This window comes from Mastacembelus armatus, chromosome 21 (assembly GCF_900324485.2).
Source record: "Mastacembelus armatus chromosome 21, fMasArm1.2, whole genome shotgun sequence".
NCBI lineage: Eukaryota > Metazoa > Chordata > Actinopteri > Synbranchiformes > Mastacembelidae > Mastacembelus > Mastacembelus armatus.
The window spans coordinates 5049337-5076412 of record NC_046653.1 but is presented as its reverse complement, the minus strand read 5'-3'; the positions used below and the strand labels follow the sequence as shown (position 1 = coordinate 5076412).

Sequence of the window (27076 nt, the reverse complement as noted above, 5' to 3'; positions counted from 1 at the left end):
TTCTTCTGAGATTAGCAATATCAACATGGTTTGCTAATATGTAAATATGTAAAGTTAAACTCAAGGCAGATTCTATTAAGAGTATTTGATCTTGCTGAAAATTTTGCTGTTCTAGTCTGACTTCATTCATGTGAGGATTTAGAGGGACACAATTTTCTCACACAAAGACATGATTATTAAGTGAAATAAAAAGAGCATTGACATGTTTTTAAGAATGCACTGTTCCCTCCAGCATCTCAGCACAGGCATGAGTCACACATGGGTCTGTGGAAAATGTTTGTGTCCTGTGTAGCTGAGTGCAGTTATTCAAGTGAAACAGATTAGCTTGTGTTTTCAGGGAGAATTAGCTCCATAGCTAAGTAGGTGTTGTGTCATTATGCGCATAGTGGACAGTGTCATCCACTGTGTGCATAGCATATTATCATACTAGTTTGAAGGAAATAATAGATTAAATGCTTGGCCACATAAATGAACTTATCGATTTCCTACCCTGGGTTACTTGTTCTTGAGAAGACAGAACAGCTTTTATGCACGATATCGCCTATAGCTAAACAAACTATAACAGATTTTAAGGTGTTTTAGTGGGTGGGTAAGGAGGTATTAAGCAAACGTCTCAGGTTCACCTGAGTCTGGGTTTCCACAGAAACATCATCAGCTTTGGTCATCGCATGTTTATTCTAAGATTGAGGTGTACTTTAATTAAAAGACTACAACGTAGGTCTTGGGTTTTTGACTTAACTGCTACTGGTCATTGGAGCTCAATGACTGAAAGGTATCTTGTGAAGTTTTTGTAGCGTTTTGCACAATGATGGGCATGCTGTGGACCCATGATCTACGGGTGATTGTAATGTATGAAGAAAGAAAAATGTTTTTGATTGTGTTTTATGTATTTGTAGCATATTTCCTGTGCCGTGCAAAGTGGCAGTTGTTACCTCAGGAGGAGAGGAGGGGAAAGGAGAAGAGAGGAGAGGAGAGGGGAGAGAAGAGGAGAAGGGTGAAGTGGAGAGGAGAGGAGAGGGATGAGGAGAAGGGAGGAGAGGAGACGTGATGAGAGGAGATGGGAGGAGAAGAGAGGAGAGGATAGGAGAGCATAGGAGAAGAGGAGGGGAGTAGAGAGACGAGTTGAGGAGACCGCTAAATAGAGGAGCAGAGAGGGAGGGAAAGGAGTTCTTTATTGCTGCCATAGCTTAATAGAGATGGTAAGAGAGATAACTGCTTGTGAGATATTTTGACACATGTAATGCCTGGACAGTATTTAATCCTCTGGGTCTAAGGGTGTTTTGGGGCCCTGGACAAGTTTTGACGTGCCCTGACATTTGTGATTTTTTTAGTTGCTTTTAAACGTATTAATAGCTAAAGTCTGATAACACTGTAATCACAACAAACTGGGCTACAATAATATGTGAGCAGGAAGTCTATACATGATTGTGTTTTTGAAAAACAGTGTTTATGCATGGTTAGTGAAAAACTAAAAGTTTTAAGTCACTGAAATAAGACCATAAAACACATACAGAACATTGGTTCATCAGACTTTTGAGAACTGCATCTTGTAGCCTAGAGTGTTTGCTTCAAAATGATGTGAAAATCATCTTGTTCACTCAGTCACAGAAAACAATATACAGATTTAAATTTTCTAAGACATTTTTTTGTTTAGAAAAGACATATGCAAGAAGGCGTGCCTGATTATGAATAATCCTGTGATTCACCTGAGAAGGCAAAGACCTGCATAATGAGCCTTCCAGTCAGGAATGTTGCTGTTGCTGTTACTCATCAGGAATTATATCCTCCGCTGGGACTGTAAACCTCTGACGAGAATGTAAACTATTCGTCACTGTCCAGAACCATCCAAAAGGCTTCTTCACCCGCGTAACGTGGCATCATCCAAACGTGCAGAAAAACTGAGTAAATTCTATGTTGAAGCTTGACATTTTCTGCCATTTCTCTGGGGCATGTACATAATTACCTGGCTCACCTGAGATTATTTTCATATGAACAGTGCGCTCAGTGCGAGGCGGGATCAGATTAGCTGTAATGAGGTGAGACAGGAGAAAAAGTACTGCCATTACGTTCGTACCGATTAAATAAAAAGTGACGATTTATTTTCAACTTGAACTGTTTCATTTAAAAGAAGACATTTCAAGCTTTCTATGCAAATGTCTTTGAGGCAAGTATTCGCTGAGATTCTGGTTGTTTTATTTATGTCTGTGAAGAGAGGTGACAGAGACAGAGAAGACAGAGAGCGCACCCTATCTGCTTTCTTTATTTTACAAAAGCACGGTGTTTTGTTGTTATTATGAGGGTATACAAATAAAAGTAGACTCTTAACAGATTCAAATTATATATTGCTCTTACCCCTCCACAAATCGCCACTTTATCGTGGTGGAGGGGTTTGAGTGCCCAAATAATCTTAGGAGCTATGTTGTCAGGGGCTATAGGCAAGGCAAGGCAAATTTATTTGTATAGCACCATTCATACACTACGCAATTCCAGTTTTCAGTCCTGATTTGAATGAGCTGACAGTTTGAGCAGACCAGGAAGTTCAGGAAGTTTGTTCCACAAGTGAGGAGCATAGTAACTGAATGCTGCTTCACTTTGTTTGGATCTGGTTCTGGGAACACACAGTAGACCTGTCCCAGATGACCTGAGGGGTCTGGAAACCTCATAGGGAACTAAAACATCTTGAATATATTTTGGTCCACAACCATTTACACTGGCTTCCCGTTAGGATAGATTTTAAAATCTTATTTCTAAGATTTTAAAATCTATCCTTTGACTAACGGGAAGCCAGTGTAGTGATCTAAGAACTGGTGTGATGTGGTCCAGTTTCCTGGTGTTTGTAAGGATTCTGGCAGCAGCATTCTGGATTAGCTGCAGCTACCTGATTGACTTTTTGCTAAGACCTGTAAATAAGCCATTGCAATAATCTAACCTACTGAAGATAAATGCATGAACAAGTTTTTCTGCATCTTTTTTAGACAGAAAACCTTCTATTCTAGCAATGTTTTTCAGGTGGTAATAGGAAGATTTAGTGATGGATTTTATGTGGTTGTTAAAATTCAGGTCTGAGTCAATGATTACACCAAGGTTTCTGGCTTGATTTGTAGCTTTCAATGACATGGAGTCAAGTTGAGCAATGACCTTTGACCTTTCATTTTTGGGTCCAAAAACAATCACTTCTGTCTTCTCTGTATTGAGCTGGAGAAAATTCTGGCACATCCATTCTTTGACTTGATTAATACACTCACATAATGAAATTAGAGGACTATAATCATGAAATGATACTGATATATAAAGTTGGGTGTCATCTGCATAGGTATGGTAGTCAATGTTGTAGTATTCCATAATCTGAGCAAGGGGCAGCATGTAGATATTGAATAAGAGAGGACCAAGAATAGACCCTTGAGGAACTCCACATTTAATTTTTGTTCGCTCAGACTCATAATTACCAAGTGAAACAAAATTATCTCTATCTTGTAAGTAAGATTTTAGCCAATTTAACACTGTGCCAGTAACTCCCACCCACGTTTCTAGTCTATCAAGCAGCACATCATGATCAACTGTGTCAAATGCAGCACTGAGAACCAGTAGTACTAAAACAGAGGTTTTGGATTCATCATTATTCAAATGTAAATCATTTAAAATTTTAATAAGTGCTGTGGTGTGTGCAAAATCCAGACTGAAGTGCATTAAAAAGATTGTTTTGCACCATAAATGTTGAGAAACTACTTTTTCAATTATTTTTCCCAGAAATGGAAGATTTGATATTGGCCTGTAGTTACTTACTGCTGAAGCATCTAGATTAGGCTTTTTTAAGAAGAGGTTTTATAACAGCAGTTTTTAAGGCCTGGGGAAACTGCCCTGACTGAAGAGAACTATTGACAATCTGCAATACATCTGGAGCTAAGCTGTTAAAAACATTCTTAAAAAAAATTGTTGGTAAAATATCAAGGCAGCATTATGTAGATTTTATGTAGAGCTCTGTGATCAAGGAGATCAAAATGTTCTAGATTCACTGGAGAACAAGGAGGCACAGGTGATATTGTCATGTTCCTAGGACTGCAGCTAGAGATAGTTTGTCTTATCTTTGATATTTTGTCTGTGAAAAAGGCTGCAAAATCATTGCATGACTTTTTGGACAGCAGTTCAGAAGGAAGAGAGGGTGCTGGGTTTGTGAGTAGGTCTACAACAGAAAAAAATGTGCAGGCATTATTGCTGTTTCTATTGATAATCTCAGAAAAATGATTGCCTTGCATTTTTTAATTTTTGGTTTTAGTTGTGAAGACTCTCTTTGTACAAGTCGAAATGAACCTGGAGTTTGGTTTTTTGCCACTTGCGTTCTGCCTGTCTGCATATTCTTTTCTCAATTTTAACCACTGTGGCATTTCTCCAAGGTGAGTTTTTTCCTGCTGACAATACCTTGGTCTTAATTGGGGCAATGGAATCAATAACAGTCATAACTTTGGAGCTAAAACTGCTTACAAGATCATCAACAGGGGCTGATGGCATGGTTGGTGATGGTGCAAAAGCCTGAATGAATAATGCACAGCTCTTCTCATTAATATTCCGCTTTTTGACTACCTCTGTTTCACTTGTGTTCAAAACAGTGTTTGTTTTAAAAAACAACACAGCAGTGATCAGAAAGAGCAACATCGGTCACCACCATCTCAGAAATATTAAAACCTTTAGAGATTATTAGATCCAGTGTGTGTTAAAAGAGCTAAATTTAGTGTGTTAAATACATTGTTTTCCCCATGTTCTGGGACATACTGTGGTTGGCAAGGGATACATAAATTTGCAGAATGCATTGGGTAAATCTTAATTCTCTGTAGATTTACCAAACTTTTTCTGTTACCTATCAAAACTGGGATTGAAACAGCTATTTGCATACTGGGCCCCGGTTTTTCCTGGAGAGAGCCATGACTAACAGTATTGCAGCCTGGACCCAGCACATATCAGTTAGAGCTTACTGTGCTGTTATCAGGCTGTGGAGACAAAGAATGATTTCGGTGACGGCGTGGAGGAGGGGTTGGTGGATGCTGTAGTTGTGATGATTGCAGCAGAGCTTGCTGAGGAATTGGTGGGGCATGCTGCTTTGAGGGGCTTCTGGGGGTGAAAATGACACTGGTGGAGGAGGTCAGTTTGGGCCCAGTAGTGATGTGCTTTATCAGGTTGGCGAGGTTCTTGGTGATAGGAAATAGGATGCCCCGGGAAGATGATAGGATTTGCAGGGTTGTGGGAAGTGAATCCTCACAGACAGTGTCTGCTAGTGGAGGGGGTGTGGCCTCCTCATCTTTGCTCTGACTTTTCTCCATGTTAGAGCATTCAGGGGTTGGCTCTGGATGTTTTGATGTTTCTTCGTTTTGTTTAGATTCCCCTCGTATCTTGTCCTTGGCAGAGGGAAGATTGTGGCGCAGGAAGAAAAATAGGCTGAGGTGAAAGCTTTTACTCCTGATTTATTTAGGGACAATCCATCTCCCTTAAAAAGATGCCTGAAACCAGAAATGGTTAAAATTGTCAATAAAATGTACTGAGTGGACATCACATGCAGTTGAAAACCATGTGTTCAGTGCTATTAACCTGCTGAATTTCTCAGTTCCTCCTCTGACTATTGATAGAGGTCCACTGATAAAAACTTCTGCATTTAGCGACCTTACTGTGTTTAGCAGATTATTAAAGTCCTTTTTGAGGATTTCGGACTGCTGCTTCACAATATCACTTGCCCCTGTGTGTAGTACGAGGTTTTTCAGAGTTGGGTTTTCTGCAACACTGCTCAGGATTTTGTCAGTAATGTCAGAGACCATATCTTTTGGGAAATACAGCACTTTTGTGTTGTTACTGCACATCCGTCTCACATCTTTTATGGCAGAGTTGCCCACAATCAGAGTCTGAGGCCCTGTTAACTTTCCTCTTAGCTTTCTGTCTTCTGATGTGCTTTCAGAACTTACCCCTCTCTGTGGATGTGGGGGATTGTCCAAGTGATCAGATGAAGATCCAGGGTCCTGCAGTAGTGGAGCGAATCTATTTTGTAGCTGTACAGTTGGTTCCTTAAGAGTTTTGTTGCTCTTTTTCACTTTAGCTGTTATCCATGGCTTTCCTCTTCACAGGAGTTGAGGAGGATGATAACGCTGGCCAGCCTGTCGCATCACAGATCTCTGGGCACTGAGTTCTGCCTGTTGCTTGTCCTCTCATGTCAGAGGGAAGTGATTTAGTCTTTGGCTTTGCTCCGAGAGCGTTCCAGGGAGGACTGATACCAGTATTTTTATTTACCCGGACACAACCCTCCTGTTGCTCGGACTTGTTAATGCTAGTTAGCTGTATACTAGCATGCTCTTGTCTGCTACTATGGTAGAGTGGTAGAGTAGTGTCCTCTTTCCCAAATAGTCCATTTATCTCCACGTTCATCTCTAACCTTTTCACTTTAGTTTCCAGCATAGTAATTTTCTGTAAGAGTTTGCTGTAATCGTCCTCAGAGAAGGGAGGCATGGTCATGGGAGGCTGATCAAAAATAAAAATAAAATCCTCACTAAAATTCCAAATGCAATTCCAAAGGCTATAACCCTGGCAGGGTCTCCCAAGACAAACAGGTGGCGGACCAGACTAAGAGCTTTTCAATAGCCCCTTATGAAGAAGAAAAGAACAAACCCAGGCCTGGGTTTGGGGCTCATAGGTGAGTGGCTAATGGCTGGGACTCCCCCCATGGGGCCCAGGCGGGCAAAGCCCGAAAAGGCAGTACTCGCAGGACGATCCATAAGGGGCCTGTGCCTGAGCCTGAGCTTGTGCAGGAGATTGAGGGTTAAATATTGCAAATAAAATGAATAGGAAGCAAGAGAAAGCATTTGATTTCACAGATGCAAACAAACTAATTGCAAAAAAATGATCAGTAATGAGCAATGATCAGTAAAAATGTTCCACCTTTGACCACTCTGCTCAAATTAGAGATGCACCGATTACAATTTTCTTGGCCAATTCCAATTTCCGATTTTTCAGTAAGTGTGACCTGCCGATTCAGATTTTTTTTAAAGAACTGTAATGAAAGCATATACAGAAATATTTTCTTCAATGAAATTTGTTATTTTATAACAAAAAAATTATTCAACATTATAGGATCTTCTCACAACAAAATAAAGTGCTTTGTGCCTTGAAAAAGGCATGAGTTCCTGTGACTAACATAGTAGAGTTATACTGACAAAAGTCTTGTATTCCTCAATGAATTTTATTTTATAATCAAAGAAATTAATAAAGGATACAGGATATTCTCATAATAATATAACTTTAACAACAAAATAAAGTGTGCCTTGAAAAAGTTAGAAATAACATATAACTAACAAAGTAGGCTTACTAACAAAAATTATTGTTGTTGACGGCTTTGTTCCCCCATGTTGTATATTGGCCTTACAAATGTTACCAGCTGCGATCTTTGTTTCATCTTCACTCACAGAAAAGAACTTCCACTGCAACAACCGACCGGTCGACCAATTACGCTAACTGGCCAGTCAAACAGTGCATCTCTAGCTCAAATTGAAGATGGGAGTGGAATTGACAATTTACTTTTAGAAGAACAAACTGTCATACCGTTATACAAGGTAACATAATATAGCCTGAAGGCATCAGTACTCAAATCTCACTCAGCATAGACAGAGACAACAAAGATATTATATCAGCATTCAGCTCAGATAATCACAGCCCATGTATACTGTACCAGTCAGCAGCACCGGACTTTAAAGTGGACAAAATGACTGTAAAAATCCAAATGTTAAATAATTAGATATTTGTTATGATGGGACATTTCGGTTTCCGGTAATGGATTTTTATTTTGGTTTCATCTAGTGAGGTCCTAGGTAGTTTTATGTTCTATTATTTGAATTTGTTTCACCTGTGTTAGATGAGTTTTTTGTTCTCATACATATATACCTCTTCTGTTCTTTTGTTCACTGTCGGAGTATTGCCTAAGTTAATGTAGGAGCGAATGTGTACACTGTGTGGCAGAGTTCATTTGGTTTTGTATGTCAAGTGGCGATTAGTGTTGGATCAGCAAGTGCTGAAGAATTTTGACGCTGAGTGGCAGAATGCCTTGACGGCTTTGTTTGTGTGCCCAAGTCTGGTGGATCCAGGAGAAATAAAAGACTAGTTTGTCTTGCAATTGGGTCCTACTCCTCTCCTTCACTCACCACCCATCATCGTAACATATATTTAAATAATATATTAAAAATTATTGCCTCAAGTGAGGTGCTTTCTTGTCCAGGCACACTGGTATTAAACCACTTTATTTAAAATTTATGAGATGATGTTTTTCCAAATACATTAGCCCAGTGTCTGTGAAGATTCTCAGTCATCCAGGGGAGGTTATCTAGAGGTAGAGTCATGGCAACTGGACTTTCAGTTTTAAGGCCGAAACGTTTCACCACCCATCCAGGTGGCTTCATCAGTCTGAGAAAGGCTGGACTGGACCCTCCAATTTATCTCAGAGAGGTTTCACCCAGAGTGAAACTCCACCTCATCCAGAGTTGTTAGACCCATGCTACATTAGCCCAATGTGTAAAGATGCTTTATGTCATTCATGTCATTGCAGTTATTGTAATTGTAAGTTTCAGATGATTGCCCCTGTGAGTAATCCTAGAGCTGGGTACCTCTAGGAAGAACTGGGTGGCACACAGTACAGTACAGTAGTCTTTCAAAAATACAAGTTTAACCAGGTAGGGGTGCCGTACCAAGAGATTTAAAAATCAACAATAAAAATTTCAAGAGCAGAGGAAGCTAGTGCAGCAATTCAAAACGGGAGCTCTATTTTAGACAAGAGGGGAAGACAATCAAAACTGATCCACCTCAGCACTGAGTGGGTGCAATATTCAAGTCAGGAAAAAATGAAAGCATGAACTGCTTTTTCTAGATCCAGATGGGATAGATTAGAAGGCACAGCACTAAAACCAGTAACACTTACAGTTACTGACAAAAATTAGCTTTAGGATGTGGTTTAAAAGAAACAACAGTGTTGGCCAGCCTGAGACACTCAAACAGCAAGTTCCAAATCTTAGGGACATTACAAGGCCCAGTATTCTTGGGTAATAAAGCAAGTGGCTGGAACAGAGTCATTTGGTGCCTCTGACAGGTCAAATTAGGGTACCAGACATAAGCACTTCAGATTTTATTTCATTTACATTAGCTCTTGTGTTCAAAGTGACAAGTGAGGAGTTGGGCTGTATTTTCTCCAGGTCTCAGCAGGTCATTGCGTACAGTTGTAGTGTGCATGTGACAATCAGAATCAGAATCTGATTTCTTGCCAAGTATGTTGGACACACAAGGAATTTGACTCCGGTGAAGTGGTTTAGCTCTAACTATGGAGACCAACTGAGATTAGCGTTAGACAACCAGCACTGCCATGGGTTACTTGCTTGACGCTGGGTTTACTAAGGCTCTGTCCTTTCCGTTCTGGGCTGGTCCGACTGCAGTCTGCTGGTGGGTTTCCAGGATAGACATAGGCGTTCTCCGAACTCCTCAGCTGCAGGCCTGGAGTCCATTTGTTGCCTTTCCTCACTCGCCATCTGGCCGCTGGAGGGTTGTCTCATGGAGTTTGGTTGATGTGAAATGGTCAGATGGACTTGCGGAGTCTGCAGATCTCTGGAAATCTGTAAAACTCTCTGAATATGTCAGGAACTCTGTCTGGAATTCTGTTCAGGGTGTGTCTGTCTGTGTGTACTGTCTTTTGTGCACGGCTTCTATATCACACTGTAGTAGGACATTGATGGTCTGTATAAGTCTGGTCACACATGTTACATATTTAGCAATCAAAGCAGAAATATTGTTGTGGCAAAAAGTACTTGCAAATCTGGAAAGTTTAAAAGCCAAAGCAGCAGAGTCACAGCAGAGCATACGATCTGCAGAACGAGCCAATACAGATTGACCCCGGACAAAGGAAATGACAAACTTTTATATCAACTCAGCAGTATTAATTTACACATCAGAGTCACTCACATGTAAATTATGCCGGCATGGCAACACACAACAGGTCTGAACAGGGCTCAATACACAGTAGTCAGTAATATAATTAGCATGTTCGTGTTACTACCTGTCTTTTCGTCTACAATCTGGACTGAAATACAAAGCCATGTCAAAAGTCTTTGTTGAATTCACACAGGTTACACAGGGATGTAGCTGACATACTGTCTGTTGCATTCACACAGGGAGTTGACAGACATGACGTCTGCCAAGATGTAAATTTCCCTCACAAATATAACAAGAACAGTTCTTAAGTCATTGCAGAGGTTTCAGGTCCTTTCTGGAAGGGAGTAGTTTTAAGGTATTTATGGCTGGCTATAAGCAGGGGAGTTTTTTTGTCAAGAGGGGTTCTCTCAGTTAATGCCGGTGGTCTTCTCTTTATGAGATGGAGTCTTGACAGTGCAGTATTTAGTGGCGAGAGCTGTACCACTTCCTGTTGTTTACCTTAGTAGGTCACAAAACGTTTTAGAGCCATCAATTCCCAAAAGAGTTCAAGTCTTGGAATGTGAACATTTCTCCTGCCTTAGGTCCACTACAATAGTATAAAGAACCGACAGACAGAACAATACATTCGGTTTTAGGGCTACTAGCTCTATATGTGTTTTCAGTGATGGATGTGCCATGAGTTTGGCCATGTGGAAGACTTTATCGTTACCACTGGTATGATGGTATGAAGGAATAAGGGTGTAAAATCTGTGCCCATCTTAAGGCAGTGAATGTCTTTATTTCAAATTATTAGCTTTTTAAACTTTACTTTAACACTAATCAAATTATTTTGCTTATAAGACTCTACTTATAAGCCCTAAAATCAGAACTGGTAGTTTTGGAATCTTCAGTGAGTTTTCAATTTGGAAAAACTGAAATTTAAAACAGCTTTAATTGTCAGGATTGGTGGTGTTTTTGTTGCCATTGTGTTGTTGTTTTCTCTCTCCACAGATGGTGGTGAGAGAGTTTTGGTAGAGCAGCTGATTGGGCGCAACTGTACCTGGTAAGCCACATTAGTTAAGCCACGCTTCCCTGTTCCTCAGTGTCTGTAGATTGTTTGTTGGATTCACTCTGGTTTCATGGTGCATGCTGCACAACTCCAGCCTCTGCTCTCAGTTTAGTTTTTGTGAATGTTAATTTGCTATCTCAGTTATTGTTCTGGTAATCTTCAGTTCCTTAGTCTTGTTAATTAATTATTTTGGTTCTTACTCTGGTCTCCTTCATCTCTGCATTCAGGTCCAAACCACAAAATGAAACATAATCTCCCGACCTATATGGACCCCCGAGAGATAGTGAGGAGAAAACATGCGAAAAGTACATTTTTGGGTCAGTGTGGTCTGACCATGAAGAATGGCTCAACAGACAAAGTTAGCTCACCATGTCTCTCCCAAGCACAATACTCTAGGTCTCAGTTTTGTTTATTATTTATGATATGATTATCATATGATTATTAATGGGCTAATCTCCTGGCCCTGTATTATCTTCTTTTTCTGAGAACTCCAGTCCACAAATGGGGAAAATGGTGGATGGTGGTTTGATTTACTTTTGAAATAAGGCTCTTAAGGATGCAGATTCCCTTGCCCCCTATTTCAGTGAGCCTCAGCTCCAGCCCCAGTCCCTGTCCCTGTCAAAATGATCTACCTACTATAAAAATGCAAAACACATATTTATTTATGAATATATTGAGAATTCTTTATATGCACAATATATGCCTTCACTTTTGAAATTGCCATGAGAAAAATGACTGCTGTCCAGAAAACTGAGATTTTAGTTCCTTCACTCTTCTTCTCAGTTCACTTTTCAGAAGGAAGTCAGTGTCATAGTTTTTACGAACAGTCCGAAAATGCCGATCCACATTTCCCTTCTTTAGTATAGCGATGACAGACTGGCAGATGAGGCAAACGCACTTCAAAATTGACAGTGAAAAAACAGTCCACTTCCCAGTGGTAAGTTTTTGACTTTTTACTTTGTCCAGCTCCCCCACTCATTTTTAAACCCTTTCTTAAGTTTAAAAGAAATAAATTGGAGGCTATCTCACTAGCTTGCTAGAGTTTTGCAGCACTTGGCGCCGTTCCCATGCGCACGTGCGGTGACCCATGTGTCAGAAATGGTCAGATGTCAGACTGGCTGCCCTGTACGTTAATCAAGTGACAAATTTCATGGTGAGGACGGATGATGGGCTGACGTCTACTTTGTTAATGCCATGCGATCTACCCACACTACCTTTGCAATCGACCAGTAGATCACGGTCGACGTATTGGGCACCCCTGCTCCAGTGGGTTGGTTAATGGCGCCGATGCCACTCTTCCTGTTTCTTCCACCTCTTTCTTTCTTTCTTTCTTTTTATTTGTTCCTTTCATGAAGCAACAGAAAATACAAAGCCATATGCCATATACAACATATTTTTTACAACTTCATGACTGGAATGGAGCAGTTAGAAGAATAACATTCTTATTTTTTATCTGCCCCTTTGCTTAATTGAGAAGAATATACAGTATATCTTATTTTGAAAAATTGTAATTTAAAACAGCTTTTTTTTTTTTTTTCTCTCCCCACATATGGTGACGATTGCTTTGGTGATCTTATTAATAAATCATTTTGGTTCTTACACTGGGCTCCTTCGTCTCTGCGTTCGGGTCCAAACCAAAAAAATGTAACATTTAATCATCAGTTTTTAAAGCTTGGGAAATAAGACAATCTAAAATCATACAATGTTATACTGTGCCATCTTAAGCTGTTTATGAGGTATTTATATATATGTTTTATATTGTTTATATTTGTCATATTGATAAGCAAGAACATTTTTAGATGAGATCACATACCTTTTTACATCTTTTCAAGCATCGTAAAATCAACAGATGACTTAATGCAATGCCAAGATGATCTAAATGTATTTCATAGTGAAAGATTTAATGCAGTAGCCATGTCACAACTTTTTTCTGCAAGCTAAGAGACAGTAAACAACTATATAAATCATTATGTATACAGATAATTCTGTCACTGAGAAAGATCTGACCAAATGTGGCCATCCAGTAATGCCCTACTGGATGAAGGGACCATCATCTGTAAAATGCAGCACCTTTACAGCTACATGTTGCTGCCTGCTGTAGTTGAGCACAAGCCTGAGATGTTCCAAAACCACAGCTGGGCCCTTTTGTTTGAAGGACACTGTGCTGAAACAAAGAGGGTATGGGATTTGCTCCTGTGGATAACACACCAGTATGTAGTGTCGCTTGCATGTGCAAAGCACCAAAACTTAGAAGATGCAATTTTCGAAAAAGTCCACATGTATTATACATTATACATGTATTATACATTATTATACATGTCATGACTAGCCAGGTCTTTTTCCAGTGCCCCATTGAAGGAAATGCTGCCTAATGTTTAAAACATTCTTCCTGAATTTTGTTAGATGTTGATTGAAAACCTCAGCCCTTAATCTCTGTTATGATTGTAATTTTAAATGACACTGTCTTCTGCCTTTCTTATGTTACTCATTGTGTGTAAGAGACCATAGATGTGGGGTTAAAATGAACTGTCCACACATGCACTATTTTTTGTGTGACACACAACCTTCTTGTTCTGAAAGGGTTGGACTGACCACACAAAAAAGGCAAAAGTGGCAAAACAATGAGTAGGAAATTGCCCTGTTGGGGTATTCAACCACAAACTTCCTGTGAGCATTTTGCATTGTATTTATGAAGAATCATTTTTGCTTTCTCATCTTATGCTTTGTTTTGGCTGCTTCCTATGTACTTGTGGTCATCGTCCCACTCAAAATTCACCTCACTTAGTTTTTAACTCGACTATATATTTGGGTGTTTGTGTGACTATGTCTTTTGTATGTGATTGTGCAGGACTTTTTACCAGCAAATTTACACTTTTTCTTCAAGAACCAATAACTGTTAAAAAGCATCCTGTTTGAGCCTATAACTCTGGACTATCTCATACTTTTGAAGGCATCTGGAACTTTTTCCACCACGGCATTTGGTGAGAGCAGGATAAAATAGACTTCTTCTAATGTCTTTGGAATAGTTTTGTTGCTTTACCCTGGATCTGGGGGACAGTGTTTTTTGATGTTTTAAAGAGAAATATCCCAAACACAACCTTACTCCAGAGTGTTTTCCTGATCTCTAATGAAAGGGTATGTGGTCTTGACAAAGGCAGATAGATAGCACACATACACATTAGTCAGTACCTGATAAATATTTTAATGCATCTCTCTGGCTCAGCATTCCATTAAATGTGAAATATTAATGTTGTAGGACAGGTTGGGCAGTTCATGAGAAATGGTTAGACAGCAAGTTTAACCATTGTGCAGCTTGACTCAGATGATCTTATTTAAAGCCTCCCGTCATCATAATTGATTAGAATTAGTCAAACCAGCCACAGAGTAGTTTTCAATTGTATGCATCAAATATTGATATATATTTGATATTATATTTGATGCAGATATTGGTCCACAGTGCTCACAGTACCACTCACAGTCTGACATGCCAGTTTTTGTTCAGCATTCATTATACCAGCATTAATACTGGGAGATTTTAATCACACTGTTGACACCACAGCTGACTGAAAATGGGTTACATAAATGCTTGGTACTCTATCAGCATCAATTACGGATGCTGCTGCATCTAATTATCCATCCATCCATCCATCTTCTTCCACTTATCTGGGGCGAGGTCGTGGGGGCAGTAGCCTAAGCAGATGCCCAGACTTCCTTTTCCCTGGACACTTCCTCCAGCTCGTCTGGGGGGACAACGAGGCGTTCCCAGGCCAGCCGAGTGACATAGTCCCTCCTGGGTCTTCCCCGGGGTCTCGTCCCGGTGGGACATGCTCGGAACACCTCCCCAGGGAGGCAGCCAGGAGGCATGCGGTACAGATGCCCGAGCCACCTCAGCTGGATCCTCTTGATGTGGAGGAGCAGTGGCTCTACTCCAAGCTCCTCCCAGGTGACCCAGCTCCTCACCCTATCTCTAAGGGAGCACCTGGTCACCCTGTGAAGGAAGCTCATTTCAGCTGCTTGTATCTGAGACCTTGTCCTTCCGGTCATGACCCAGCTCATGACCATAGGTGAGAGTCGGAACGTAGATTGACCAATAAATAGAGAGCTTTGCCTTTCAGCTCAGCTCCTTCTCCACTACAACGGTACATCGGCCGCATTGCTGCTGCCAATGCACAGATCCGTCTGTCAGTCTCACACACCGTCCTTCCCTCACTCGTGAACCATGAGAACCATGTCCCTGGACTTGGACATGGGCGGTTTCTTCCTAAGGTCGATTGGGCGATGCAGCACCAAAGGGTTAAATAGAGGATTTAAAAAAAAAATTACATTAAGATTTTTAATCACATTAACATTATCTGTCACTGTTGTAGGCAGTTAATCCTGCCTGTCTCTGAATATTCTCCAATCAGTGTCAAGGCTTGTTCCGTGGAGTGCTGCTCCCGCCCCATTTGGGGCGATTTCACTCTGGGTGAAAATCGCCCACATAGTTCTCATAGACAGTCATATTTTTTTTTTTTTCAAACTTTAGACGCTGCAATGTATTCTGTATGGATTCTGGGAGGGCTTGCACTAACGTGCTTTCGTCATACGTAACCTGGTGTTACAATTTGCAGCAGTAGCAAGCTAGCGGGATTCACGGTCAACATGGCTAACATTACCTCATCTCAGAGAAAGAGAAATACCATTCAGTCGTCGTAGTAATCAGGATAAATTGGCAACTAAAGAATCAGGACCACCCAGACCAAATTTAAACATAAAACAAGTATCTACAAAGGGGGGGAGATAAACAGGGTTTATTTATTACAGCTAGTATGAGCCGAAAACATGGCTAGCAGGCTGTGAAGTAGCTAACGCTTTGTTTTGCTACCCCTGCATTCTGTTTCATCATGATGCAGGCACCGGCACGGACACCACATGGACAACGACAGGTGTGTGTTGCTTTTACGTCCAAACATGTCTCTGAGGGTGAACCAATAAATGGCAACCCACTGCTGATGATCACTGGTATGTTCATTCATTGTAGAGCCGAATTATTATTCAAGACATTGACAATGAACTCCAGGATGTAGCTGTCCACAAAATACTGTAGACTATGTAGCTGATGGAGAAAATTATGGGTTGATTCCGTCTAGCGGTTACTCTGGTTGTATTCATATATGCAGGGATCAGAAAAAACAAATTGTTCAATGCAGTGTGACAATTTCTAGTTTGCTAGCTGTTCATTTACCCATTTAATGCGTCACCCTAGCCATCATGGCTAGGTTGCCCCCCCCTGAGAGATTTGTCAGGAGCCCCCACTGGACTTGGAGGTGCTGATTCTCATCCCAGCCGCTTCACACTTGGTTGCAAACCGCCCCAGTGCACACTAAAGGTCTTGGCTCGATGGAGCTAACAGGACAACATCATCTGCAAAAAGCAGAGATGAAATCCTGTGGTCCCCAAACTGGAGTCCTTTCGGCCCCTGGCTGTGCCTAGAAATTCTGTCCATAAAAGTAGTGAACAGAACCGGCGACAAAGGGAGTCCGATATGCACTGGGAACAGGTCTGACTTACTGCTGGCAATGCAAACCAAGCTCCTGCTATGTTTGTACAGAGACCGGATAGCCCCGGACCCCATACTCCCAGGGCACCTCCCACAGGATGTCACAAGAGATGCGTCGAATGCCTTCTCCAAGTCCACAAAACACATGTGAACTGGTTGGGCAAACTCCCACGAACCCTTGAGCACTTTGAAGAGCATATAGAGCTGCCGAACTACCTCAGTGACTTCAGCTTGGATGATGGGCGGCTCAACCTCCGACTCCCGAGCTTCTGCTTCCTCTATGGAAGGCAATGGTGGAGTTGAGGAGATCCTCGAAGTATTCCTTCCACTGTCCGACAGTATTCCCAGTCGCGGTCAGCAGCTCCCTGCCTCCACTGTAAACAGTTGGCAGAGCACTGCTTCCCCCTCCTGAGGCGCCGGATGGTTTGCCAGAGTTTCTTTGAGGCTGACCGATAGTCTTTCTTTGTGGCCTCACCGAACTCCTCCCATACCATGGGTGGGAGTTTTTTCCACCGCCCGGGCTGTGGCATGGTTGGCCTGCCAGTACCCATCAGCTGCCTCAGGAGTCCCACAAACCAGCCAGACTCGGTACGACTCCTTCTTCAGCTTGACAGCATCCCTTACCTCCGGTGTCCACCACCGGGTTCAGGGATTGCCACCATGACAGGCACCAGAGACCTTACAACTACAGTTCCCGCGTCGACAATGGAGGTGGAGAACATAGTCCGTTCAGACTCAATGCCCCCAGCCTCCCTCGGGATCTGGTTGAAGCTCTCTCGGAGGTGGGAGTTTATAGAGGGTTCGGCCAAACATTTCCAACAGACCCTCACAATATGTTTAGGTCTGCCAAGTCTGTCCCGCTTCCTCCTTCACCAGCGGATCCAACTCACCACCAGGTGGTGATCAGTTGACACCTCTGCCCCTCTCTTCACCCGAGTGTCCAAGACATACGGCCAAAGGTCAGATGACACGACACTAAAGACACTAAAGGTCTTGGCTCGATGGAGCTAACAGGACAACATCATCTGCAAAAAGCAGAGATGAAATCCTGTGGTCCCCAAACTGGAGTCCTTTCGATCATATAATGGCCTAGGGTGTCCTGGTGCCATGTGCACTGGTGGACACCCTTATGCTTGAACATGGTGTTCGTTATGGACAACCTGCGACTAGCATGCCAACAGCAGAACACCGCTTGAGTTCAAATTGGAGAGGCCATTCCTCCCAATCACGCCCCTGCAGGTTTCACTGTCGCTGCCCACATGAGCATTGAAGTCCCCCAGCAGAATGATGGAGTCCCGAGTTGGAGCACTTTTCAGCACCCCTTCCAGAGACTCCAAAAAGACTGGGTACTCTGCACTGCTGTTCAGCCCATAGGCCAAAACAACAATGAGAGACCTGTCTCCGACCTGAAGGCGCAGGGAAGCGATCCTTTCATTCTGTGGGGAAAACCCCAGCACCTGGCGTTTGAGCTGTGGAGCTATAAGCAAGCCCACACCATCTCACTGCCTCTTACTGTGAGCAACTCCAGAGTAGAGGGAGCCAAGGAGTTGGCTTCGAGAGCCCAGGCTGTGCGTGGACCTGAGCCTGACTATTTCTAGTCAGTACCGCTCAACCTCCCGCACAAGTTCAGGTTCCTTCATCTCAAGGGAGGTGACGTTCCATGTCCCTAGAGCCAGTTTCAGCATCCAGGGATCGGGTCGTTGAGGTCCCCGCCTTCGACCACTGCCCGATCCACAAAGCACTGGCCCCTTATAGATCTTCCGGCAGATGGTGGGCCCACAGAAGAGTGGTCCCACGTTACCTTCATGGGCTTTGCCTGGCTGGGCCCCATGGGGGGAGATTCAGCCACCAGGTGCTCGCCTACAATCCCCAACCCCATGCCTGGCTCCAGAGTGGGGTCACGATTCGCCATACCAGACGCCGTCACGGTCCATGTTGTTTGTTTTTTTATTGCTACAAAATTTCAGTACCATTGTACGAATATCATATTCATCACACAAAACGAAATACACAGAAATATACTCAACTCATGTATCAACAAAAATTAAAACCATGCAAAGATCTATTCCAGTGTTTCCAAAGACAAGGTACCTTATCAGTATCACTTTGTGCTGGCTTAAATGACACATAAATCCACACTGATTGAAGTGTAGACATATTTCAAGTCACAAACATGTCACTTGCACTTGTCCATATTGGTAATTTGAGCAAAATTCTGAGTGTATCATTGAAGGCCACCTGCCATACCCACTACTGATTACCTGGATCAGGTGTGTTAAGCCAATCAGAAGCAGGACGTGCAGGGATAGTTGGAAAACAAGCAGGGCACAGGGCCTTGAGGACCAGGATTGGGAACCACTGGTTTAACCTATGGACAGGTTATCCATATACAAGTTAAACAAAACAGGTGACAGTATCCCACCTTGACTGATACCGTTAGTAACATAAAAGAGAGCAGACGTACTCCTACCCTGGCTAACTTGCATAGTTTGATGACAGTATCAAAGTGCAGGATCCTTATCAAGTACAGGGGGACCCCACACTCTTATAGCTTGAAAAACAGTTTGCCATTAATGATTTTATCAAAAGCCTTAGATGCATCCAAGAAGCACATAAATATTCTGCTATTATGTCTTTTATATTAGCAACTGTCTTCAGTGCATATACACACAAGTCTGTGCCATGCTTGTTTTTAAACTCAAATTGATTATCAGTGTTTATTATGTATTCTTGCAGCCTAACCAAAATAATTTGCTCAAATACTAGCAAGGGCAATTGTTCTATAGTTTTCTATGCTAGATAGATTTTCCTAGAGAGCTGTTGTTGCACCCTTTTTGGTAGAATGGTTTACTGCAGTTACTTAGATAATTCACAGTTTCATTATACAGTCTACCTAAATTTCCTAGATGGTTTTGGTTCATACAGAATTGTATCAATAGGTATATTAATTCTACTCAGGCCCTTAGCAGTCTGTAAATTGTAATACCAGATGTCACCTTCTGTAAGCTTAGCCTGCTCTAATTTCCCAGTTTTTTATGGTCTTCATGGCTAGTCAAGTAAATTCTTCAATCATAGAGACAGGTATGTGATCTGTTGTGGCCAAATAGGATCTCAACTTTCTCTAAACTAGCGTACACCAGCTGTACATAAACAATGATTCAACCATGATATATGTGAATCTACCTACAGGTAACAGCACTTTACTAGAAAAAATAAGCCTGTTGTCTTGACAGAATTGAATTAAATGTTGCCCAAATAAGGAATTATTATCTGCAACATCAGCATTCATCACCCATAACATATATGAATGTATATACATGTACATTAATAAAAGAACTTAAAGAAGTAAGCCTGCAAAGATACTCATCCTCATTATGGTGACATTCATAAAGAGTATAAACATTTAAATGGATAAAAGATTTATTCTGTTGTACTACTGTAATCGTAATGCACCAGTCTACCTCTAGTCTTATCACACTGATCAATACACATGAATTTAATCAATCAGGTGTGATTTGTAGTGACCAGCTAACTGTACTGAACATATAAAACCTACAAACAGCCCAGGTGCGATATCATAGTGACAGGTGTTTGTCTGGGTGTCATTTGGCAAATACTGTTTCCATTTTTAAAATACAGCTTTGTACTAATTTATAATTTTCTCCTCATCATCATCCTCATGAGCTGACAATGCAAGTGTAGGATATGTACATGGTCATCCACAACTCCATAGTTTAGAAGCACAAGAAAATATGCCACTTGCTCTGATTTATTCTAGATGTGATCTGAGTTGATTTTAGTGCTACTGTACAAGTATTTTTTGTTATATAAATCTCATCAGAGAGAATTAATGTTCCATCATGAGTGTCTGGATGAATTCAGCCATTTCAGTCTACCCGAACACTGTAATAATAATTCTTATACTCTCTGTGCTAAAAGGAATACACATTTTTGATGATTTCCCTCATATATTCATAGAACATTTTAAACATATATAACCATTTCAACATGACTGATTTCATTGGGGCCTACATAAAATTAACTGTATTTGAAATTACTGCACTCCCATTGTGTGTTATCCAATTCCTATTCCCATAGTGCCTCCACCACCTGGGCTGGGGCTGCCCTCCTACTGTGTCCCTCCACCCCAAAGGACTTCAAAGCTGACATGAAAAGAGTTTTTAGTGATTTGCACCAATGGAGCTTGAGCAAAGCAAAACTAGGTTTAGAAGAAATTGTTTTACTATTTTCTGCCTCAGCTATTATGAAATTATTATGAAATTTGTTTGGTGTATGGAAAGATAGAGTACCTTGGGTAATGAGCAAAACTGGGCTTACTGGCTTTTTCTGCTCTTTCAAGTTGAGATTCTCCCATTTATATTCTGTCTGGATTTATTGTCCTCAGCTTTGTGTAGATAGGTAGCTCAGACCATTAAATGTGTCCTGTCCCTTTATCCCACTGGTAATTAGGAAGTAATGGAGCCCTAGCACGGAGAAATCTGAGACCACAAAGCTATACCCAGAGTGCTTACCATGTAGCACCAATCTGATGCAGGGAAAGCGGCCTGCCCCAGTGATTTGACCTATCACAGAAACCAAATGGCTCTGGCAGGGCACTCCCTTCAGTTTCCACTGTCTCCAGGGGCTCTCTGGTGCATTAGTTCTTTGCTGCTTAGCACTTTGTTGTATTGATTTACCTACATGAGGTGGAAGATATTAAGACACTATATACATCTTCTAGTGAGACTTTGGACAGAGAATTATCTTAGAATATATTTTGACATTAATCCTATTAGCAATACAAAAACATAATTTCAGTTTAGATGAAGATGGAAAGAAATATATTCTCTTGCTATCCACAATTTAAAATAGTTAGTTGAATAGAGTGTTTTGAGACACATTTTCCATAATATATACATAATCTGAAATTGGAATTGGAATTGGAATACCATCCATCCATCCATCCATCCATCCATCCATCCATCCATCCATCCTAACCAGGGTCACAGAGATCTGATGGAGCCTATCCCAGCTCTCTTTGGGTGAAAGGCAGGGGTACACCCTGGACAGGTCGGAATTGGAATACCCAACATATATTTGTTCTGTGTTCATCCTGCAATAGCATTTACTTTGATGAGACAGGAATCTGCTCCCTCTGCAGTAGCTTTTTTCTGATGTCACAGCCTAGCTGCATTATGCTAAGGCATGTCTGATTGGTTTACCCTCTTGGCTAATACATACAATACAGTAATCTGACTTTCAACAGTCATGTAATCATCAAGTTCCAGTTTCAACAGTGATTGCTTTCTGCATGAACAGATGCACTTAATCATCATAATTAATATAATCCACATATAATTCTGCTTATTTGACCTTATTTGGCCTGTTTTCTGCCAAGGTGAAAGTTTTTTTCTGTCCTTTCCACTGTAGGTGAAGGTGGAGGAGGAAGATGAAGAAGGATCTGCAGAAGAGAAGGAGGAGGAAGAAGAGGAGGAGAATTGGGAGAAAGCCCTGTCTGTGGAGCGCTTCAGTGACATCATCGGTGACACAGCCTCCACTAGTGGAGACAGAATGGGCAGGCACTACACTGAGAAAGACTTTGAGTGTAAGCAAACCCTATGTATAGTAGTAGCAGTTCAAACTGTCAGTCTCTGCCACGATAAGTTACCACTTTTACTGCGACTGTTAGTCTTTGTACCATGGCACGGCGTGTGTTACACTATAATGTCTGCAGGTGGCGCTCAGCTTACACTACCATGTACAGCATTCTGTTCATGCAAAGGTCCTACTGTAGCCTGTACTATAATGAATGTGTACTTAGAAACTCACGTAAGGAAATTGCCCTTGGGTAAACTCACGTAAAGAAATTGTGGTCAGGGTTTGTTGTAAACTGTGATTATTGTGTGTGGATCTTTGTAACTTTACTCAAATATTATGTAAAGTTTCACTAGACTTCATGAGGACAATCAGCTTATTCTGTAGCTTATTTATTCAGTCATTTAGAAGGACCTCTGCCTGCAGGCTTTAAAAAAGGTAGAAATGCTCATTTATGTTTTGTGATGTGCTGACTTTTCCTCTTGTTACACGACGAGGTTAACGTTATTGCTTTTTTAGTGAAAAGTCTCTACAGATATTGGATGGATTGCCATTCCCATCAGCTGCACTTTGTGTTTTGTGGTAATTAAAAAACTGTAGCATGCTAACACACCAAACAGCAGATATAAGCATGGTAAATAGTATATCTGCTAAACATTATTATGCTAAATATCATGCTATTAGTATTTAACTCCAAACAGTGTTGTACTTAAATCTTAGCTATTATTATTGCATGTTAATTAAAGTCAAAAGCTGCTTTTCAGGTTTAATAGAGAATTAGCAGGAGAACATTTTTTTTAGAAGAGAACCATTTCCCCTTTTGCTTTATTTAATGGAATCAAAAGCCTTGCTGTAAGAAAACATTATATACTTCTTTAAGCCTGTGTGTGCTGAAAACTTATGAATAAAAGGTACTGCAGATATACAGATGATGTGATTTCTTGAACAGGGTCACTACTTTTTCTTAGTTAGAATGAGTGTAATAATACATTAAGGGTGCCATTGTTTTTGTCCAGGGCAGTTTCATTAGTTTGTTTTTTACATGCTTAAATTTTTATTTATTTTTACTTTTGTCAGTTTCAAGTTATTTTAGTGACAATTATGGTTTTTTCTTTCTTTAGATACCATGCTGTAGCTTTGACTTTATTTTTTCATTTATTCACACAGATCACAGGCATACTTTTCACCATACACACCACCCTTTGTCCACCCACCTGCCCTTGCCCCAGCGTTTACGCAAGAGGGTGCACAGCACGGACAGAAGGCACAAAAAGAAGCGGAAGAAAAAAAAGACGTCTTTGCCTCCATCTGATGTTACACCCACCATCCACGAGGTAGATGAGGAAGAGGTTGAGTCTGAAACAGATGGACTGGGGATGGCTGCCACACCTACAGACCTATGTGACATTCATCCACAGGTAAAATACAACTGAAGAGCCATAGGACCATTATAGTGTAAAGGTGGCAATACACTCCTGAATAAAATCTTAAGACTGGGGGAAACATTACTAGCATTTGCATTTTGCCCTGGTGTTTCTCCCGGTTTTAAGATTTTGTTCAGGAGTGTACAAGTTCAGTTTACTCTTACATGCTTTACTAACTGCACCTGAGGTGACCATTAGCATAAATGTGTGTTAGTGTATTAGTGTCAGAGTGCTGTAGCTGTTACCACAGAATAGATAGCAGTGGTTTTGACAGCTAACTAGGTATATAACCCCATGCACCATAATCCACCCCTCTCACCAATCTTCCTCTTCCTCTCAGTTTAGTTTGGGGAGCCAAGAGGACTTGGAGGAACCCCTTCCGCTTACTACTTTCCACATGGAAAATGAAGAACATCCATTATCGAGGAAAGCTGCACTCACTTTGATAAAGGAGGCAGCTCAAAATGGGAGAATCACTGTTCTTGAACAGGATGAGGAGGTCAGCTGTGAAGAATCAGATTGCCACAGGTAGGCCATTACATCATGTCAGAGTCTTCTCTTCTTATTGAAGTTTCTGAAGTCAAGTCTGCTGTTTAAAAAGCCAGTAGTAATAATGATAGATGTGATACACAATGTGCAGATCACTTACAAGAACATTCTGCAATATTATAATGCCAATATTTTAATATTAATAATGGATTAAATCTCAGCCCCCCTACAGGATGAGCAGTGTAGATAATATGCTGGAAGGGTGACATGACTGTGTAATGAGAAAGGAGTCTCTCATAGTGATGAACATGCATGTTTCACCTATTTGCTTTGCTTTCTATGCTAGGTTCGGTTATTAGCTAGTGAATAGCATATGAACCTAACACCAAAGAGCAAGTAAAATACAGCAGTTAAAGAGACACATATTTCCACCAAGGTTAAAGGAGAGTGAGTATTAGACTGAAACCTGTCAGGCTGGGATGAGTACTGTTGATATTTGACCACTGGACCTATACCTATATAGCAGAGGTCACTAACAGGCAGACCGCGGTCCGGGTGCGGACCCAGAAGCCGCCCAATACGGACCCGGACCTACAGCCAAAACAGAAGATTGTGATTTAAAACCTAACGGGGCGCTTCTATTTCCACCGGAGCAGCTTTTTTAGACTTTACAGTAGTGGAAACGCACAGACCAATTGCATGCGAGTTGAGCCATCCCACGTGATACCACTCAGCCAATCAAGTCTGTGCATCCTAGGCGTAAATATTACGACTCTACAGTGTAAACAGCGCTAGAGGCAAGTTACACATGAAAACAGTGTTGCCAACTTAGCGACTCTGTCGCTATATTTAGCGAGTATTCAGACCCCTCTAGCGACACTTTTTTTAAAAGCGACAAATCTGGCGACTTTTTCTGGTGTTACTGGAGACTGTTGGAGACTCTGATGTGTCTGTACTGCACCATTCTTACACTTCTCAATTTGCTGCAGTAAGACGGCAAATCAGCTGCAGCCGCGGGCCCCTCCCCCGTCCCAAAGCCTTCACAGGCGGCCCAGTCCTCTCGCAGCAGTCCCTCCCTCCAAGTTGCAGTCACAGCAGGAAGTGTTCACGCCTCCGAGTCCCGACTGCAAATGAATCGCGCGTGCGATCATGTATGTGTGTGATCTGTACTGATGCATGGCGTAATAAAAAAATAAAATAAAATAAAATAAAAAGTAAAATGTTCTTTGTCTAAAATAAATCACTGCATTTGACTCAAACAGCCTCAGTCATTTACAGCAAGACAAATGTATTTAGTTCTGAGAACTTATTAACTGCAGGCCGTCATGCTACATTATATGGCACAGTACAAATATTTTGAGTGTCCCTTATTCTGTCCCTTATTTCTTATAAAGAATCACAATTGTCTCTTACTTTCCATTTCTGAAGTTGGCAAAAGCGTCCATCACAATTACAGCATGTGCCATGGGCATTATGCAAATTACGCGATGGCGTCATCCAGCGACTTCTAGCGACTATTAGGACAGCCAATAGCTACTTTCCTTACTGACGAGTTGGCAACACTGCATGAAAAGACAGTACAAAGAAAAAGAAAGAGAGCGATACATGTAGAAAACAAAGGGAGAGAAACTGTAAAGTGAGACGGAGAAAGAGCGAGAACTTAGTTAATGAGAGAACATTATACATATCTACAGCCATACATATATGTTCAGTTGTATGTTACATGACAATAAATATTGTCAGAAAGTTTTTGAATTGTACTGAATTCATTTGATTTGACAGTCAGGTATGGATTACATGCAGATGTTGATAAAACTACTAGGCTACTTACAGTGGGTACAGAAAGTATTCCCACCCCTTTAAATTTTTCACTCTTTGTGTCATTGCAGCCATTTGCCAAAATCAAAAAAGTTCATTTTATTTCTCATTAATGTACACTCAGCACCCCATCTTGACAGAAAAAAACAGAAATGTAGAAAAACTGAAAAATCACATGGTCATAAGTATTCAGACCCTGTGCTCAGTGTTGAGTAGAAGCACCCTTTTGAGCTAGTACAGCCATGAGTCTTCTTGGGAATGATGCAACAACTTTTTCACACCTGGACTTGGGGATCCTCTGCCATTCTTCCTTGCAGATCCTCTCCAGTTCTGTCAGGTTGGATGGTGAACGTTGGTGGACAGCCATTTTCAGGTCTCTCCAGAGATGCTCAATTGGGTTTAGGTCAGGGCTCTGGCTGGGCCAGTCAAGAACAGAGTTGTTCCGAAGCCACTCCTTTGTTATTTTAGCTGTGTGCTTAGGGTCATTGTCCTGTTGAAAGGTGAACCTTCGGCCCAGTCTGAGGTCCTGAGCACTCTGGAAGAGGTTTTCTTCCAGGATATCTCTGTACTTGGCCGCATTCATCTTTCCTTCAATTGCAACCAGTCGTCCTGTCCCTGCGGCTGAAAAACACCCCCACAACATGATGCTCCCACCACCATGTTTCACTGTAGGGATTGTATTGGGCAGGTGATGAGCAGTGCCTGGTTTTCTCCACACATACCGCTTAGAATTAACGCCAAAAAGTTCAATCTTGGTCTCATCAGACCAGAGAATCTTATTTCTCATAGTCTGGGAGTCCTTCATGTGTTTTTTGGCAAACTCTATGCGGGCTTTCATGTGTCTTGCACTGAGGAGAGGCTTCCATCGGGCCACTCTGCCATAAAGCCCCGACTGGTGGAGGGCTGCAGTGATAGTTGACTTTGTGGAACTTTCTCCCATCTCCCTACTGCATCTCTGGAGCTCAGCCACAGTGATCTTTGGGTTCTTCTTTACCTCTCTCACCAAGGCTCTTCTCTCATGATTGCTCAGTTTGGCTGGACGGCCAGGTCTAGGAAGAGTTCTGGTCGTCCCAAACTTTTTCCATTTGAGGATTATGGAGGCCACTGTGCTCTTAGGAACCTTGAGTGCTGCAGAAATTCTTTTGTAACCTTGGCCAGATCTGTGCCTTGCCACAATTCTGTCTCTGAGCTCCTTGGGCAGTTCCTTCGACCTCATGATTCTCA

General features: G+C 41.5%; 1 protein-coding gene across 1 annotated transcript in view; it reads left to right on the top strand.

Moving 5' to 3' along the window:
• slc4a3 (solute carrier family 4 member 3) overlaps positions 1–27076 on the top strand; it is a 57170-nt gene that overhangs the window by 1959 nt on the left and 28135 nt on the right. The window contains exons 2-4 of the mRNA XM_026295086.1: positions 21957–22131; positions 23289–23539; positions 23886–24073. Of these exons, the coding sequence (XP_026150871.1) occupies positions 21957–22131; positions 23289–23539; positions 23886–24073 (614 nt within the window). The remainder of the gene's footprint in view (positions 1–21956; positions 22132–23288; positions 23540–23885; positions 24074–27076) is intronic.